The sequence below is a fragment of the Siphateles boraxobius genome, unplaced genomic scaffold, assembly GCF_051911475.1.
Source record: "Siphateles boraxobius isolate OS27281-9 unplaced genomic scaffold, OSU_SipBor_1 53, whole genome shotgun sequence".
Lineage (NCBI taxonomy): Eukaryota > Metazoa > Chordata > Actinopteri > Cypriniformes > Leuciscidae > Siphateles > Siphateles boraxobius.
The window spans coordinates 6717918-6736843 of NW_027509175.1; the positions used below are offsets into that span (position 1 = coordinate 6717918).

Here is an 18926-nt window from a genome sequence, read left to right on the forward strand (position 1 = left end):
TGAAACACAAACCCTCTTACACAAGTAGGCCTATCAATAATTATTTATTTGTTATATTATCTGCAATAATTACGAAAACCTGTGCAGCAGGACTATCAATTTATTTATATATTCAGTTTACTGTTCCATTGATTATAGATAGGACTATATACTTTATTTAATAAAATTAAACTGCATGTTTCCATTGATTGTGAAGTTAGACATCGAAAATTGCAGATCAAGCTCATGAGGCTTCATGTTTTTTTCTTGTTATGTATTGTATCCTATTTTCCGTTATTACAGTCAACTACGTGAAGTGATGTGGAACTGTAATGCGGTCAAGACCTGCCTGGAACTACTGTAGCCGTACGTTTCCCTGAAAATAATTGCACACCCTAGAACGTTCGTCAACAGATAAGAATAAAGCATTCAACGGCCCTGTAGTATAAGTTTAAAATATTTTAGCTGACCCTCCCAGTGTAAGTTTTGTAAGGCGACCGTTATTTTAGAACACTGTAAAAAAATTATATGATCAATAAGTTATGACAACATAGGTTTTTACATTGCTTTAACTCAACAAAATAAGTTCAAGTTCCCCTGTGGTGAAAGTCAAGCTTTTAATGTTGTTTATATGTCTATGTGATGTTTTTAAATATGCTTTAAGACAAACCAAACTCCAGTGAACCAAAGACAGTCTCAAAAACGCGGTTTGAAATCACTGGTGTTTCTGACGTCACAAACTACCCTGTAATCAATCATCGTCAACAAGTGGATCTCTGAGCTGGCATGAGTGAGTGGAGGCGGGGCTAATTTGCATATGCATAGAACAGCGTATACTAAATGAGGCAAGGGTGTAGAGTTACATTCAAGTTATTTTAAGGCATGAAGACATTTTATTTCACTGTTTTTTTATATATTTCATTTTGGTGATCAAAGATTCATTTTAAGTGATAAAATTATTGACTACAGGGGGAGTTTAAGAATTTTTCACGTTTTTATAAAAGTTATACAAGATTCAAAAAATGAGTGTAAAAACACTATTTAAGGCAGCAACTTTTTTTGCAGTGAACAAATCACCTTATTATTATTATTATTAATATTATTATTATTATTATAAACCTTTATAATGATCATGTAAGGTGATCTATAACACGTGGGCGCTGCCATGTTAGTTTGCACCGCAATTCAGAAAATCGGATCTGTCGGATTTACAACACGTCAATTCATCCACTTCTCCCGAAATACATGAAAGTAAGCGGCTGGTGAAGTGAGAAGAATAGAGTAGGTTTTATAGTTATCTAATACCTACACAATGTGTATCTGATATGAATAAAACACGTCGTCAATTTATATAGTCTGTATGATGCACTGAACGTTCTAATCACACCGGTGTGATCATACGTGCCAAAGGGTTAATGAATGAATGTACAAAGGAATAAACATTGAGTGAACTATTAAATGAATCCTCAAATGAGCACAACTCTTAAACCCCCTGCTGTTGTTTATAACTTTAAAAACTCTTAACTGTTGTTTACTCACTTGGCATGACTCTGAGTCGCAGACCTCATGACCCAATTACCCGAGTTTAACCACACAACTTTAAAGAGCTCGGAGATGCTGAGGTATCTTCAAATCTCAGATCACACTCTAACCTTCACGGATATATTTACAGCTGTAATGAGTTTGACTGGAGGACTGTTTGAACACGTCGAGTTTCTGAAAGTAGATCTGTGGGATGACTCAGTGATAGTTGAGAGCCCTCAGAGAGTCACCTCTTTAATTCGGTCCGCTGTGGCTGGATGACTTTGACACTTTTAATTAATTAATGCCGTTACACGTCACTTAACATGCATGTTAAGAGGTCAGATATACAAGCGCTGCTCATACTGTATAACTTTCAGACGTGCAAACTGGTTCACTCGATACTAATAAATGTCCTTTATGTTCAAATTTGTCAATATAAGCTGATATACATTCATGTATAATTTTTAATTAGTGACCTGTGGTATATTAGCAATTTATTAGTGATGAAAATGATGAAAAAATCTGAACACTTGGAAACTAGATGCAGGCTTAAACCATATTTTGAGACAAATATGAAGACCATTAAACATGACCAGACATGCTGTGACTAAAATAACTGGCCAATAGATACTCCTAAAAAGATGACTAAACTGATCACACACTCAGACACACGGGACTTGAGATCATGTCCATGCCAATCCAGAACCATGGAGTGTATAGTAGTTGGGATTTTGGACCTAATTGCTGTCAAGATCTTTATTTATTATGGATTATAGTATTTACCTTTTATGAACAAGGTCTTACAAACAGTATGAATAAGGCTGATTGTGCAAAATGGTTTTGTTATTTCAAAAACTATAAAAAGACATACTTTTTATACATTTGAAAATCAGAAAATCAAGGTCCATCTGGACTTTCAGAACCTTTTTATGCATACAGTATATGGCGTAGAACAGAAATTTTGACCAACAGGATTTCACTGTGGGAGGGGCTACTAAGCTCAACAAGATGAAAAAGAAAGCAAAATCATGACAAAATGTCTCGTTTTGTGGTGTCTCATTTGCAGCGTATTCATTAAACACAAGGGTAACAAACTTGTGAAACTTATTTTTAAGTATAGTTTAAGTGATTAAGTTTAAGTGATTAAAAATCTAATGCTGTGTTTGAATGAGATTCATTGTACAAAATGGTTGCAAAACCCAAAACTAAACTAGAAAAACATAATTTTATTATTCTAGACTCAAATTGATATACCGAAAGGACCGAAACTTCTAGGTGAAGATGTTTCAAGTTTTTCCTGATCGAGCAGTTTGCCATTCACTGACAGTGTTCAAAGGTGATCTGTGAAGTTCTTTTGGGTCGTACTTCTTAATTAACCGGCGTTCCTCCTGCATTCTTGGCATGATCAAAAGATCTCTGCCGGCAGAACAGGAAGATACTTTCGATTAAAATGAGCCCTGAAAGTATATTAATAGCTAAGTCTGTTAGCACTCTCAAGGGAAATGGTAAAACCCAGCTCTTATGAATTCATCCAGACACCAGGAAGACTGCAAAAATAAGTCTCTGGCTTTTAGACTTATTTTCCTCACCCTTGCCTGCTACAGACTGGAAGAATAAACTGGATTGACTGTAAGTGGGAAAAAATTGCAGGGAATTACACCTATGGAGTGGACATCCCTCTCTTTCTCACCTGGCCTCTTTTTACCTCACTTTCTTGTTCATTAAGGTGATTGACACTGGAGCTAGAGAGGGGCAATAGGTGCTGGTGTGCAAAGGAGAAAGGATAGAGATCCCTTTGTAATTTCTGTTTTGTCCTGTTTCCACTCTCTTTATCTCTGTCTTACATGCTTCATTCACAGCACAATCTCAGCGTCGTTCTCTTTCAATACCTCAGTCAATCGAACAGAAAACTGTACATCATGACCGCTGAAAAGTGCTATAGCTGTGTGATTTCAAAGATTTTTTCAGACGAAGTTGTGAGGAATGTATCAGTGTGATCCCACCCGATGTCCTTTTTTCCCCATGTCCCTAATGGTTTAGCCTTAGCCTAGTGGTTAAAGATCTGGGTTTGGTGACTGAATGCTTGTCGTTTGGGGTCGGTAAGATTTTTTTAAATGTAATCTCTTATGCTCACCAAGGCTGCATTTATGTATACAATAAAAACAGCAATCTTGTGAAACATTATTACATATCAAAATAACTGTTTTCTATTTAAATATAGTTTAAAATGTAATTTATTCCTGTGATGCAGTCTTCAGTGCACATGATCCCAGAAAACATTTCTTATTATTATCAATGTTTAAAACAGTTGCTTAATATTTTTGTGGAAATCGTGGTATTGTTTTTTTCCAGATTGTATGATTATTAGAAAGTTCAAAACAGCATTTATTAATAAATCGATTTTTTTATAACATTATAAATGTCTTTACTGTTACTTTTGATAAATTTGATGCCTTCTTACTGAATAATTACCTAGTTCTGGCATGAAACTCTTGATGGTGCAGGCTGATAGGTCCTTAACTCATTTGGGAGAGATCACATCATTATCTACATGGCACAGCTGATTGGTTGCTGTGTCATAAGCAGCCAATGAGCTGCGGCTCAACATTCAAATACTAGTAGTGTTGCTGTTTGCAGCGTGCTTCCAGAAAGCCTCCACCTTCCCCAGCTCCACCTGTATAGATCTGCTACGAAGGGTTAATTCATGTATGCTACATGCGCAGAAGCAGCATGTCTTACTTGCTCACAGCAGCATGTCTGTGAATGTATGATTTTGTCTGTAAACTGTGTGACTTTGTGTCTTCTGCTGAACACAAAAGAAGATCGTTTGAAGAATTTTGGGGTCCAAACTACTTTGAACTTTTATTGTATTTACCAAAAACACTAAGGCATTTTTTCCTCCCCAAAATATCTTCTTTTGAGCTCCAGGAAGAAAGTAAGCCATACAGGTATGAAACGACAAACATTTGGGCAAACTATCCCTTGAAGTGCAATCCAAATCAAAAACTGCAAGAACAATCAGACATTGATGGTTTAACCCTTCCATTATGAATGAAGAGGTAAACATGTTTACCCTTGCTGCTCCAAATTCATTTAGATATTCATGAAGTGATATTTGAGTTCGTTGACAGAGGAAGGAATGCACATTGAGAGATGAAGAGGGGTTCATCTGTTTATTTCATGGCGTTTTATCTTCTCCTGTTCAATTACAGATCCAGATATTAAGAGTGACAGATGATCAGAATAACATGCGCCTCCAATCCAAATATTATATGTAGTCATATGCATGTGTGTGGCTTCTGCTCATGCATGAACATGGGGTTGTGTTTGAATTACCCATTCCTCTATATCTCTCTCTCTCTCTCTCTCTCTCTCTCTCTCTCTCTCTCTCTCTCTCTCTCTCTCTCGCATGTATCTGATGCTGCTGGTGTTCCTCTGTCAGTTCCTGATGATGTAAATCTTTCATGACTTGTCTCTCATTCTCACTTCCTCCCTCATGCTTATCCTGTTCTTTTCCTTTCATCCGCTGTTTCTCATGTCCTTTCTTCTCTCTCATCTGCTCTTCATTTGCCCCGGCACACCGTCTTCCTCCCTGAAACTTCATCACTCACTTTGTGCTTCACCCTTGTTCGTGTTTGTAAAGTTTTCAGGAGAAGATGGGTGGGAGAAGGAGCGAGAGAAAGATCACAAATGAGATTTCTTTAATATCTCAGCTATTTCTTCTGTGCATTAATGAGAGCAAACTTTTGCTTAAAGCTGAGTTTTATTTTTCGCACTATTTTGTTGCCTAAGACTAAATGTGCAAGTTGTGTAAGATTTATTTCATCCTAAGGCAAAATCTGTTGTCTTGGACCACATAACTGGCTGATAAATTGTCTTTGCGATGAATCTTATCTGGCAATGTTACAGATTTTGGTTCACATTCCTCCTACGACACCCGTCTAATGAATAACCAATTGGAGTGCAGAAATTGATTTTTCATTTTTGCATGCATTTTGTATGATCTCATACATTTGACAAAAATGTGCTGTATAAAACAGCAGACTACTGGGAATAATTTCTTTCAATGCAGAGAACCAATTTACAGTGTTAACGAATTAATCTGTAATGATCATTTGCGGTTTTTAATCTTGTATTGTGACTAAACAGCTGAATTCTTTCTTTTTCAGAACAATTTTTTGTAAATATACGTGGTTTGTTGTCATAAAAGAATTCTTTGCCCCCCAAAAATGAAAATTCTCTCAACATATACCTTTGGGTCGTTTCAAACCCATATGATTTCCTCAGACCAGCAAACAAGTTAGTCATCAAATTTTTTTTTCTTCAAGAGGGTTCATCATTTTTTTTTTCAAAAAGTCAGTTACATAAAAAGGTTAATTGGTCTAATTGAAATCTGAATTGTTTCATTTTAAATGTAAAGTCGTAGCAATTTTGTTTATTTTTGTTATTTTTATTATTTATTATTATTTATTTTTAATTTTTAAAAAGTCTGTAGTTTTTTATACATTTTGTTTCAGTTTACAACTAAAAACGCTGTATTATGCTTCCAGGCCAGTAGTTGGCGATCTCACTTTGTAAAGAAATATTATCCACCTACAGAGTGAACATGCAATGCGTATGACACCACCGGTTTCACAAATTCATGTATTTGTTGTTAACATAGAGACGATAACGGTATCTGAAACCCGGTTTTTAAAAACTTGCATTTCAGGCCGTCAAAACGCAGTTGTCATGTAAATGAATGGCCAAAACGCATGAAAAGTTTTCAGTTTTTTGGTGAAAACGCTGTAGTGGAAATTGCCCTTATTTAACTATAATAACCCTGCCTCAGACGTACTAAAAGAATCACGAAGGATCCAGTATCGTTAAGTGCAATCAGAATCAGAACCAAAATCATTCAGATGTCTTCCTAATTACTGTGGTGACCTTAAGCAAGACATTTGTTTTACTCTCAGGAACGGGATTGGAAAACACACATTTTGTCAAAGCATGTGTTCTAACCAGGCCAGAGCTCACTGTTAAGATATTTCTATACAGAACTAGATAAAAGATTCATGTAATGAGGTCGTGTGACAACAATGTAGCACAGTTTGTTTAGTTGGAATGTTTATTATTTTATAATGTGTACTGTGTCACTTGCTATTTCTAGCGTTTTGGCAGTGCCAGGCATTTTGGGTCACATTCTCACAGTGTGACTTCTCCTACGACACCTGTCTAATATATAACCAATTAAAGCACAGCATTTGCTGAGTTTGTGGTGTGAGAAAGAAAGCAACAGAGACAGAGAGCGGGAAAGACATTACCTTAACTCTTTTCCCACCTGCATTTTTTTTTTTAATAGTTGCCAGCCAGTGCCAGCATTTTTGATAATGTTCACAAAACTTTCATGACCCCCAGAATATTTTGAATGTTCTGTATCTGAACATACAATATATATTCTTATGCTCTTCCAAAGAATTATGGAAGCATGTTTCTGCCAAAGAATAAAACATTTTAAAAGGTAATTGCGAATTTTTGTCTCACAATTGCGAGTTTACATCTCGCATTTCTGACTTTATAACACACAATTGCGGCTTTTTCACGCAATTACGACTTTATCTCGCAATTAATAGTTTATATCACGCAATTATGACTTTTTCTACCAATTGCAAGTTTATATCACTGTGATGGAAACAAGCTTCCATAAAGAACAGAGCCTCTGCTTTAAAATAAATAAATAATTAAAGAAAGCATTTTGGGGGTGGAAAAAAATGCTGAGAAAGTCACATTTTTGTCAAAGACCGTAGTCGCATCAGATTCAGAACCATGATCAAAATATAGATGGAGTAGATCACGTCCATCAACACCACTAAATCTTTTACAGTGTATACCTCTTCGTGAGTTTGACATATTATTCGGTTACTGTAGGCAGTTTTGATTTATATGCTGTTAAATGTTTGATGATCCTGTTAGTGTGTGCATAAGCAATGCTTCTATCGCTTGTTTCTGCTTCTTTGCTTGTTTTTGGATCTGGAGATTCAGTACTTTTTTTCAGAAAATGCTTAATACCGTATAACAGTGAAAACATGGATTTGTGGAAATTCTGACAATGGTGGCGGAAAAGTTAACTGTTAATAAAATGTCTCTCTCTCTCTGTCTTATGTTTAAATATATACACACCACTGTTCAGCAAGGATGCATTCAACTGATTGAAAGTGACAGTAAAGACTTATACAGCATAATGTCAAAAGATTTAAAAAAATGCTGTTTCTTGTTGTTGTTGTTTTTTACTTTCCATTCATCAAAGAATCCTTAAAATCATTATCAAGGTTTCACACAGATAAAGTGTTTTCAACATTGATAATAATAAGTGTTTGAGTCCCAAATCAGCATATTAGAATGATTTCTAAAGGATCATGTAACACTTAAGACTAGTAATGCTGCTGAAAATTCATCTTTGCCATCTCAGGAGTAAATTACATTTAAGAATATATACACATGAAAACAGTTATTTTAAATTGTATTATTAATTCACATTATTAGTTTTTACTTAATATTTGATCAAATAAATGCAGCCTTGGTGAGTATAAGAGACTTATTTTAAAAACATTTAAAAATCTTACCAACCTAATCTCAATATAAACATATCGTCATATTTCTCATCACATTTCAAATGATCTGAGCTAATCCACCCATACTCATTTTACTGACAAATAGAATTGTAGGACAAATATTTTTGGTATCTAAAACTTTCAAATAAAATGTTTTATCTATGAGTGTGATTACTCTACAGCTGTGTACGTACATTCTACAGCTCATTTTGTTGGTTAAAGTGAAAGCAGGAACTTATAGGTATGGCTTTTCCATTAAGGGCAGGTCAAGAGTCAGCGAATTCCCATAATTACAAGTCGTAGGTGTGACAGAGGGGCCAAAAACAGTGGAGCTGATGTTGTTTTGGGCTTAAAATTTGAGGATATTTGATATATTTTGGTGAGAGGAATGTTTTTTTTTCTGATTTCTTTATTCTTTCTTTCTCTGCTCTCTGTGACCTGATGAGCAGTAAACAAGAGGAATCGTGGTTCCCTTGGTAAGACACTCTAATGAACTCTTAAAGCTTGTAATCGTCACCCGTCCTCTCTCTTTCATTCTCGATCACATCTCCTCTTCTCCTGTCTCCTTGCTCTAATGACATGAGATCATCATCTGCTTTGAGATTTTGAATTATGAAGTGAACATTTGTCCTCTTGGCATTTCCCTTTCTGATTGCCCAGAAGACAAGACACGGGCTATGTTCAGAATGAGAACAACGATGAGAAGTAATAAAACGTGTTACCAGTAAATGCAATATGCATGTATTTAATTACAAACTTACTCATTCTGTAGTTTATCTTGTATGTTTAGTGAATCTCTCTGGGGTTTTTTACCCTGTTATTTTGCATTCTGTGTATCACATGTATATTAGTACAAAATAGCATATAAATAATTATTGCCTGATCATTTTAAATGCTTCCGCGGGACTTAGAATTAAGTCGTCGTCACCCCCCCCCCCCCCCCCCCCCCCCCCACACACACACATACACACACTCACACGCACCCACAGCATGATATATAGTTTTATACTGGTTAATTTGTGCATCTACCAATTGAGTTGAGAATCCTGAGAAAAAATAATTTCCTGGCTTTCCCTTTCCTGTCTGCTCTCACCCATGCTGTCTTCCTCTGTGTGTGTGTAATCTCTCTTGTACTGTGTGTTTAGATGGATTTGTTAGAGGCTTTAGATAATGGATTCTCCTGAGAGACAAATTTAATATCTCCACATGTCGTAATCTCACTCACTACTCATGTAGACACTGGATTAAGATTATTACATCGGATCTTTCTGAATGACCCCTATCCTCGTGTGTGGACTCTTGTGTGTTCCTGTAGCTGTGCTCTACATTGTTTTACAACCATCTTGATATGCTCAAGGCCACTAATCTCTGCGCCTGATGAAAACCAACCCGTGGAGGACAACGGCGTGTCAACACCATGTCAAACACCATTCCGACTTAAGTGCATGAGGCTGTATATGCGGCTGACAGCGCTGTTACCTCAGAAGCACGACACTGTCTTTTCCCCTTAGTGCAAATCTTCCTTTTCATTTGCGGCATTCTTCGGGCTACTGTACTTCTGAGCTCACTCTGAAAAATAACACGCAGCTATAATCAGCACTTCCCCAAGCACAATATGAGAATAGATAGACTCGCAGAATTATTCTGTCAGCAGGGGTGAGCGATGTGAGCTAGAGTGTGATTCTTGAATTCGGTTGGATGATATTTAATGTATTTATGTTAATTGTTTGCCATCCAGCATGATATTGCAATTCACACAGTGTGATTTAGACATAGATCTATCCATGCATCCATCATATTTTAATAACTAATATAATAACCGAATAAATAAATTATATAAAACTTATTAAATAACTGTAACTTGTTAAATGATATTAGCTTATATTAATGAATCCATTAATACTTTATTTATTTATTTGACCATATACAGTGTATATATATATATATATATATATATATATATATATATATATATATATATATATCTTTTTTTCATAAATAAATACAATTTTAATAAATAATTAAAACATTTTTTTTTAAATAAATAGGTTAATTCTTTATTAGTAGTAATTATTATTTATTCATTTATTTATTCATTATGTATTCATTTATTTGACCTCATTTATATAAATAAATCATATTTTGCATAAATAAATACTAATTATAATTTAAAAAAATGAAATAAATAATAAACAATACATAATTCAAATAATTAGGTTATTTGTACATATAATTAGGTAATAGGTTAATTAGTTTGTTAATTTTTGTTTATTTTTTATTGAAATTATTATTTATATAAATAAATACAGCCAAAATCCATGTGGCCGGATGGATGGATGGATGGATGGATGGATGGATGGATGGATGGATGGATTGATGGATTGATTGATTGATTGTTGTTGTTCCAGGACCAACATAGGATGTGTAAATCTCTCTTAGCACTGATATTCTGCATACATCAGTAGTACAAAATTGGAAACGATTTACTGTAACACCATATGCATCAATGTTTTGCTTTGAGCCCTTGGTACTGTATATAAATTTAGAATGTGCCAGTCTATGCAAATCAGGTTTCATGCTAATAAGATCCAAACCTAAGGTGCCATAGTTTAACACAGACTGGCTACATTACAGTTTTTTACAATCGCTATGCCAATTTTTTCAATACTTTTAACAAATTTCCTAAACTCTTAACACAGTTAGCGCTACATCCGTCTGTGTAAGCTATACTAGTAAAACATTTCTTGTTGCTTTAACACAAAATGCATACAATTAACACAAAATTAAAATGCTTGAACTTCTTTTACACACAAGCTCAAACAAGACCAAAACAATGGATTTTTACTGGCAACTTTACCAATGCTTTAAAACGTCTCAGGTTACGTATGTAACCCTGGTTCCCTGAGAGGGAACGAGACGCTCCGTTGAGACGCGGTGGGAACGCTCTGCGTGATTGCGTCGTGAAGCACGTGTATAATCAGTCCAATGGAAGAGCGAGACGTCATAGGCGGTGACGTCATAGACCAGGAAGCTATAAAGCACACCAGAAAACAGACCGCGACAGCTTCTGAAAAAGCCTGAAGCAAGTCGATTAGGGCATGCAGGAAGTATGGCGGGAGAACGCAGCGTCTCGTTCCCTCTCAGGGAACCAGGGTTACATACGTAACCTGAGACGTTCCCTTTCAAGGGAACTCGAGCTGCGTTGAGACGCGGTGGGAACCCCATACCCACTACGCCATAAGACAAATGCCCGTTCTGTGTGAAGTCCTTGCGCACACTAGAAGCAAGCAACCTAGCCCCGGGAGTGGAGAGGTGTAGGTCATAAAATCTGACAAATGTATGAGGTGAGGACCAGCCTGCCGCATTACAAATATCCTGAAGGGAAACACCCGAAATTAAAGCCTAGAGGCAGCCATACTCCTAGTAGAATGGGCCTGAACAGCCACAGGTGAACGCTGTCCGGCCGCTTCATAAGCAAGTGAGATAGCCTCAACTACCCACTTGCTCATTATCTGTTTAGATGCAGGGCAACCTATCTTAGGTTACCCGAAGCAGACAAATAATTGTTCTGATAAACGCCACTGAGCAGCTCTGTGGACCTAAGCATCCAAAGCCCGGACAGGGCATAACAGATTTAAGATTTTCCTGATCTGGGGTATTAAAGGTGGAGGACAGAAGGCCTGGAGCACAAATGACCCGCACATTTAGTAGGGACCTAGAAATACAACCCGATCTGGGGTGAAGAAATACTACCACCAACCAGGTGCAAATCCAAGTACGTGCAGGCCCCAGCCTCATGTACCACGGAGAAGACGAAATTAAGGATCTCTCCTCAGAGATAGCCCAGCAAAAAAACATTCATTACAGAAATCAAGTACTGTACCAAAAGGGCAGAAACGAGATTCAGAAGGAGTTCTCTGCACCAGGCAGAGAACAGCATATTAGTCTTCTTGTGGAGGGAGCTCTAGACTGGAGTTTGGTCTCCACGACCTCGGTCGAGAAACCTGAATCTATGAGCTGGGCCCCCTCAGAGGCCGAGCCCACAGTATCCACAACTCCGGAGCTCCCAGGAGCAAAGATATCGGGAAAAGCGTATAGGTGTAGTGGCAACCACACCTATTACATTACATCCAGTCCAAGCGGAGCTGGATGCGTGAGGGAGAAACACAAGGGCAATGCATTGTACAAGCGATGCGAAAGGTCGACTTGTAGTTTGACCGAAGTTCTCCCTAAGAAGCTCCACCACCTCGGGGTGAAGTCTCCATTCCCCGGGCCACAGCCCCTCCCTCAACAGGATATCTACTCTGATATACGAGACCATCAGTGTGTTGTCCGGACCCTTCGCCGACCAACCACTCATGATTGCCCCCGACTTGTGAGGGAAACATCCGTCGATAGCATTATGCGTCGACAAGAAGCCCCCAACACTGGGCCTGGGCGAGGAACCAAGGTTCTTCCACATGACCGAGGCACGAAGGCATAGCCGCGTGACCTTGATCATGCGAAAACGGATTTCCCCTCGGAGAAAACCCCTTGGTCCCGAGCCACCACTGCAGGGGTCTCATGTACAGAAGGCCAAAAGTAACTACGTTGGACGCAACTGCCATGAGCCCCAGCCAAAGACCGTTCACCGAGCGGCCACTCATGACCGCCCCCCATCCTGTGAGGGAAGCATCCGTCGATAGCGTGACGCGTCGACAAGAAGCACCCAGCACTGGGCCCTGGGCGAGGAACCAAGGTTTCTTCCACATGACCGAGGCACGAAGGCATAGCCGCGTGACCTTGATCATGCGAAAAACGGATTTCCCCTCGGAGAAAACCCCTTGGTCCCGAGCCACCACTGCAGGGGTCTCATGTACAGAAGACCAAAAGTCTCAGAGACTGTTTGCAGTGAGTGACTGACCTAGTTTTACATTCTTTACGGCTGTGAGAATCGCAGAAATACGTGCAGGAGACAGACGTGCTTGCATTGTTGTCGAATCCCATAATACACCTAGAAAGTGGTCCTCAAGCTGGGAGGAGTACACTCTTTTTGGTGTTGAGCCGCAACCCCAACCTCCTTATGTGGGACAGAACGACATCTCGATGTTGAACTGCCAAAAGCTCGGACTGAGCTAAAAATCAACCAATCGTCGATATAATTTAATACGCGAATGCCCTGGAATCTCAGAGGAGCCAGAGCTGCATCCACGCATATTGTAAAAGGTGTGGGGTGATAACCTAGGCCGAATGGAAGAACCCGATACTGGTATGCTTCGCCCCTGAAAGCAAACCTCAGGAACCTCCTGTGATGAGGTCTATTGTCTATTGTGTCTATTGTGTCAAACCAGTCCTCGGACTGAATCCGTGACACAATCATATTTAGCGTAAGCATAATATGCTGTTTAATTGACGGGACCCGCGCGGGGAGCGCGAACCGAACCGTCCTCCTCGAAGAACGCCCGGCGGGAGCGGAGCGTCCTCACGGACAGCTTCTCGCAATGCTCACAGTCAGCCCCCTCGAGAACTGACTGTGGCATGCTCCACTCCCAAATAGTAACAAAAAGCTGATGTGTGTGTCCCCACCCGTGATATAACGTGGGCAGGGAACAACACAAAAGCTGCTTGCTCTCTTTCGCCATAATATATATATATTGCAACTTGACAAAAAAATTGTTCTAGCGATTGTAAAAAAAACTGTAAGAGTGCACATACACAACTACGATTCTGAAATGGTATTCATTTTAAGACTTTTCAGAAGTAGCACTCCTATATATCTTGTTCCTCTTCTTATTGACTTGTCCTGTTGAATTCCATTCGCACGCTCCAATCTTCTGTATTTCATTTTCTGCTCGCAGATTTCTGCTAGGTTTTTTTGTGGTTTGTTTGTCATCTTTTTTGAATGATGAGGTACAGTGAGATGAATGCATAAATTACACACATTCCTACTGAGATGACAAAAGTTAGAGCATCTATCACTGTTGTGTTTGGAGGATGTGAGAATCCATTACACCTTTCCAGTCACTGATCAAAGATCAGATCAAAGATTGTGTGTGTGTGTGTGTGTGTGTGTGTGTGTGTGTGTGTGTGTGTGTGTGTGTGTGTGTGTGTGTGTGTGTGACAGTTTATCTATCATGGTAGGCTGGTTTTCATCTGAGGTGCATGTTCTCACCTTTCTCGTTGAGTCTTAAAGAGAAAAAAAATCTGTCATTATTTACTTCATTTTTATTCCATCTTTTATTTCTTCACATTTGAAGATCAAATTACAATGAATGGACTGGAGTTTTCAAACATTAAAAAGGAAGTACAAAAGTACTATGAAAGTGTCATAAAAAGTATAAAACTGAATGACTCATACACTATATATTCTTATTCTTATAAAGCCATGCCATAGCTTTAAGAGAGAAACAGCCCAAATATAAGTTTATAGATAATCTTCTACTCCATTTAGTAAATGAGTTGAACTTAAAGGGATAGTTCACCAAAAAATGAAAGTTCTGTCAGTATTTACTCACCCTCATGTTGTTCCAACCCCGTAAGACCTTCGTTCATCTTCGGAACACGAATTGAGATATTTTTGATGAAATCTGAGAGCTGGATCACTCCTCCATAGGCTTCTTCAGGGATTGAATTTGCCGGCCTCGAAAAGTTATTAAAGACATCGTTAAAATAGTCCAAGTGACTACAGTGGCTCAATCTTAAGTTTATCAAGCGACGAGAATACTTTTTGTGCGCAAAAAAACAAACAAAAATAACGACTTTATTTCAACTATTCATTTCCTTCTCTATGGGCCTCTAGTCAGTTAAACCTTTGGCACGTACGATCACACCGGTGTGATCAGTCTTGGCTGGTCCCTGGAGCGTACGATCACACCGGTGTGATTAGAACGGTCAGTGCATCACGTGATCAACTGCTAAATTCAAACGTGCTTTCGCGCGTTGACTGGCGCTGAGCCAGAGACGGAGAGCACTTAGTGCTGTCATATATCACAACTGTTGAGTGTTTTCAACCACATAATGTTTATTTTAGGTTTCAGACACTTAAATACACATAAGTACTACCAAAACAATGATTTTGAGTTTGTAAAATACAAAATAATCCTTTCCATTATAATAAGACGACACTTTTATTCATATCAGATACACATTATCTAAGTAGCTTTACATTTTACCCTATTCTTCTCCCAGTTCACCAGCCAGTTACTTTCATGTATTTTGTGAGAAGTGGAGGAATTGACGTGTTGTAAATCCAACAGATCCGATTCTCTGAACTGGGAAACAATCTAACATGGCGCCGCCCATTGCGCATACAGCTCAACTAACGCGATCGTTATAAAGGTGTTTAAACAACAAAACACATCCACTTGCACATATTTGACAATCGGAATATCAGTGTTTCATGCTATAGCTAATACATTTGTGTATATTTTTAATAAAAAAGGAAATATTACATAAAAGCAGATCATCATTCAGCGCTGTGTTGTGGTTGCGCTGTGTCACGTGACAAGCAATGACGCGTCACCATGGAAACATTAAAGTGACAAGTTCTAAATAACGGTCGCCTTGAAAAACTCACGCTGGGGGGGCAGTTAGAATATTTTAAACTTACGTGTGAAAGGGTTAACTTAGTGTAACAGCGTAGAGCTACGTCACACGTACGCTCACTATTGGCCGACACTGGTCATCTGGGTGATGCGTGTGACGTACAACAACAGAAGCGTACGCTGTTAAACTAGTGAACTGACTCGAGGCCCACAGAGAAGGAAATGAATAGTTGAAATTAAGTCGTTATTTTAGTTTTTTTTGCGCACAAAAAGTATTCTCGTCGTTTGATAAACTTAAGAATGAGTCACTGTAGTCACTTGGACTATTTTAACGATATCTTTGATAACTTTTCGGGGCCGGCAAGTTCAATCCCTGAAGAAGCCTATGGAGGAGTGATCCAGCTCTCAGATTTAATCAAAAATATCTTAATTCGTGTTCTGAAGATGAACGAAGGTCTTACGGGGTTGGAACAACATGAGGGTGAGTAAATACTGACAGAATTTTCATTTTTTGGGTGAACTATCCCTTTAAAGAACTGATTCATGAACTGATTAACTGAAAAAATCTTAATAGAACAATTTGCTTATGAATCAAACATCATGAGTTCTCTCATGACCGTGCCAAGGAATACACTGTATGACTTATATAAACAACTATTTTATGCTGGTTTTAAAAGTATCATAAAAGTATAAAACTGTATAACTCAAATGCTATATTCCAAGTCTCATGACGCCGATAGTTCTAAGTGAGAAACCAGACCATAATGTCAGTGCATAAATAATCTCCCCCTCCCTTAAGTCGATGTGACCGAATCACTGAGTCAGTGAGTTGAACCGATTCAAGAACCGATTCATGCATGAATTCAAATTGGTTCTGTGAACTGAACCAACTGTTTACCTCAACAAAAAAAAACTTTATTTTGATGGTCCCTTTAACACATTTGGTTTTCTATTAGTAACATTGCACCTACATGCAGGGGTTAAATTGGGATTTATTATGTGGGGGTGCTCTCCCTATGGGGGTCCGGGGGTATGCCCCCCCCCCCGGGAATTTTTTTGAAAAATAAACCATTAAATTGCACTTTCTGGAGAGTTTTGTGCAAAGAAATTGAGTATTAGGCCAACATGATATGTGAAAAACTGCAAGGTTAAGAGCATATCCTTTGCATTGTTGTAGTATCAACAGGTAGCTATTATGCTAGGACACTTAGCATTTACATTACTGTTAATCAGTCATCACTTGATTACACCTTGTATTACCTTGTTATGATAGTGACCCATACAATGTGCCAAACATAATGTGCCACATGAAGAGACAGTGCAGCATATCACAGTAGCAACAGCTGAGAAGATTTGGGTCTGTGGTGACAAGGTCCACCTCACACAAACTTCATTCTCCCATTCTCTCTCTTTACTACAATACACACACACACACACACACACACACACACACACACACACGGTGAATCTAGTCTTGGTTATTTAATTTTGATTTAGTCTTATTCTCCTTACCTTGTCATTCAAGGCCAGGGCACTTTTTGTACATTTCTGGAACTTTTGCGCGCTTCCACATCCCGCGCAACTACAAATCTCCCAGGAATATACATTATATATTGCTGCGTACCTTTATCCGTGTCACCTAGATGCGCACGCGAGCGGTGCGCGATCATGGTCGACCGACAACGAGATTAAGCAGCTGAACAAAAATACGGCCGTGTTCCGATAGTTCTCATCTCAGCTCCGCCGAGACAAAATAGACATGCCATTTCAAAAAACTTTCATTTATTGTCAGAAATATGTTTTCAAAAGCATCACTTTCATCAAATTTTATGTGACATAATTTCCAGTTGGCAACTGACTGCAAACGAGCAGGCTTATGTGCCAGGGCTGAGCCCCGGAGAGCCCCAGCCCAATTTAACCTGCCTACATGTTTACTAACTCTCATTAGAGTATTAGTAGAGTATTAGTAGACTGGTAGGGTTAGGGTTAGAGTAAGTTGACATGTATTTGCAAAGTTACTTATAGTCAACAGAATGTTCAAAATCTAAATAGAACAATTAACTTACAAATCAACCATTACAAGTTCTCTCATGAATGTGCCATGGAATACACCATATGACTTGTATAGAATAAAAGTATAAAACGGTGACTCAAACACTATATTCAAAGTCTTATAAAGCCATGCGATATCTCTAAGTGAGCAACCAGACAAAATGTAAGTTCATAATTAATCTCCTCCTCCATTTAGCCAATACGACCGAATCAGTGAGTTGATCTCAAGAACCGATTCATGCATGAATTCAGATTGGTTCTATAAACTGGATCAACTGATTCATTGGATAGATCTTAATAGAACGATTACTTTATGAATCAAACATCACGAGTTCTTTCATGAATGTGCCAAGGAGTACACTGTATGTATGACTCATAGAATAATTTTCTGAAAAACATCACATCAGTCATATGTGCAACTCTTTTTGCGATTGAAAGCCCCAGTTCCCATTCATAGTAATTGCACGGAATGACATGAGGACGAGTAAATGACATAATTTTCATTTTTGGGTGAACTATTCCTTTAACGATGCAATCACATGTCATTTTCGCCACTCACCTATCTTTCTCCATCTCTTTCTTTCCCTCCTCTATCATCTGTCAGCCATGGATAGTCATTTGACTTTCCTCTGCATGTATTATTTTTCAAAGAACGAATTGATTCAGAGAGAGGATAAAAAGAGGAAAGAAAGAAAGAAAAAACTTAGCACCTCATCACAAAACCTTATCTCCCCCATGATGCTCAGTCTATTAACCTGATTGATTGTGCCAATAATCAGCCCTCTCTCTCTCTTTCTCTATCTCTTTTTTACCATTCTTTTCCCTTACTTCATCTCAGACGTTATTGCCCCCGCTGAATTGGTTGCCCCGGTGATAGTGATTGCACCTAAGAACACATCAGTGGTTGCCGGGGCGGGTGAGGCTACTTTTGAGTGCGTCGCTAATGCAAGGTGGGATGTTTGTCATTGTTATATTGTTTTTTATTATCCATCACAGTCGTGATGTCATTTACATCAGTCAAAATTGTGATTGTGTCTTTCATTTCACATGTCTTACAATAAAACTTGATGACTTTGACTGTTATGTATTTGTTTCAACTTAATGAAGCTAAACAGGTTTCTTTCCTGTCTGGGCATATTTCCTGTTGAAATTTAGGTGTTGACTTCATATATTAATAATAAAGGAAAATCTCTCTTTTTTAAAAAAAATTGAGCCTATAGCCTTTAGCTTTCATCACAGCCAAGAGATGCCACAAACA

At 38.3% G+C, this 18926-nt stretch overlaps 1 protein-coding gene across 1 annotated transcript in view; it reads left to right on the forward strand.

Annotated features, from left to right (window-relative positions):
• Nucleotides 1–18926, forward strand: part of sdk1b (sidekick cell adhesion molecule 1b) — a 243945-nt gene that overhangs the window by 133922 nt on the left and 91097 nt on the right. The window contains exon 6 of the mRNA XM_077205196.1: nt 18507–18618. Within this exon, the coding sequence (XP_077061311.1) occupies nt 18507–18618 (112 nt within the window). The remainder of the gene's footprint in view (nt 1–18506; nt 18619–18926) is intronic.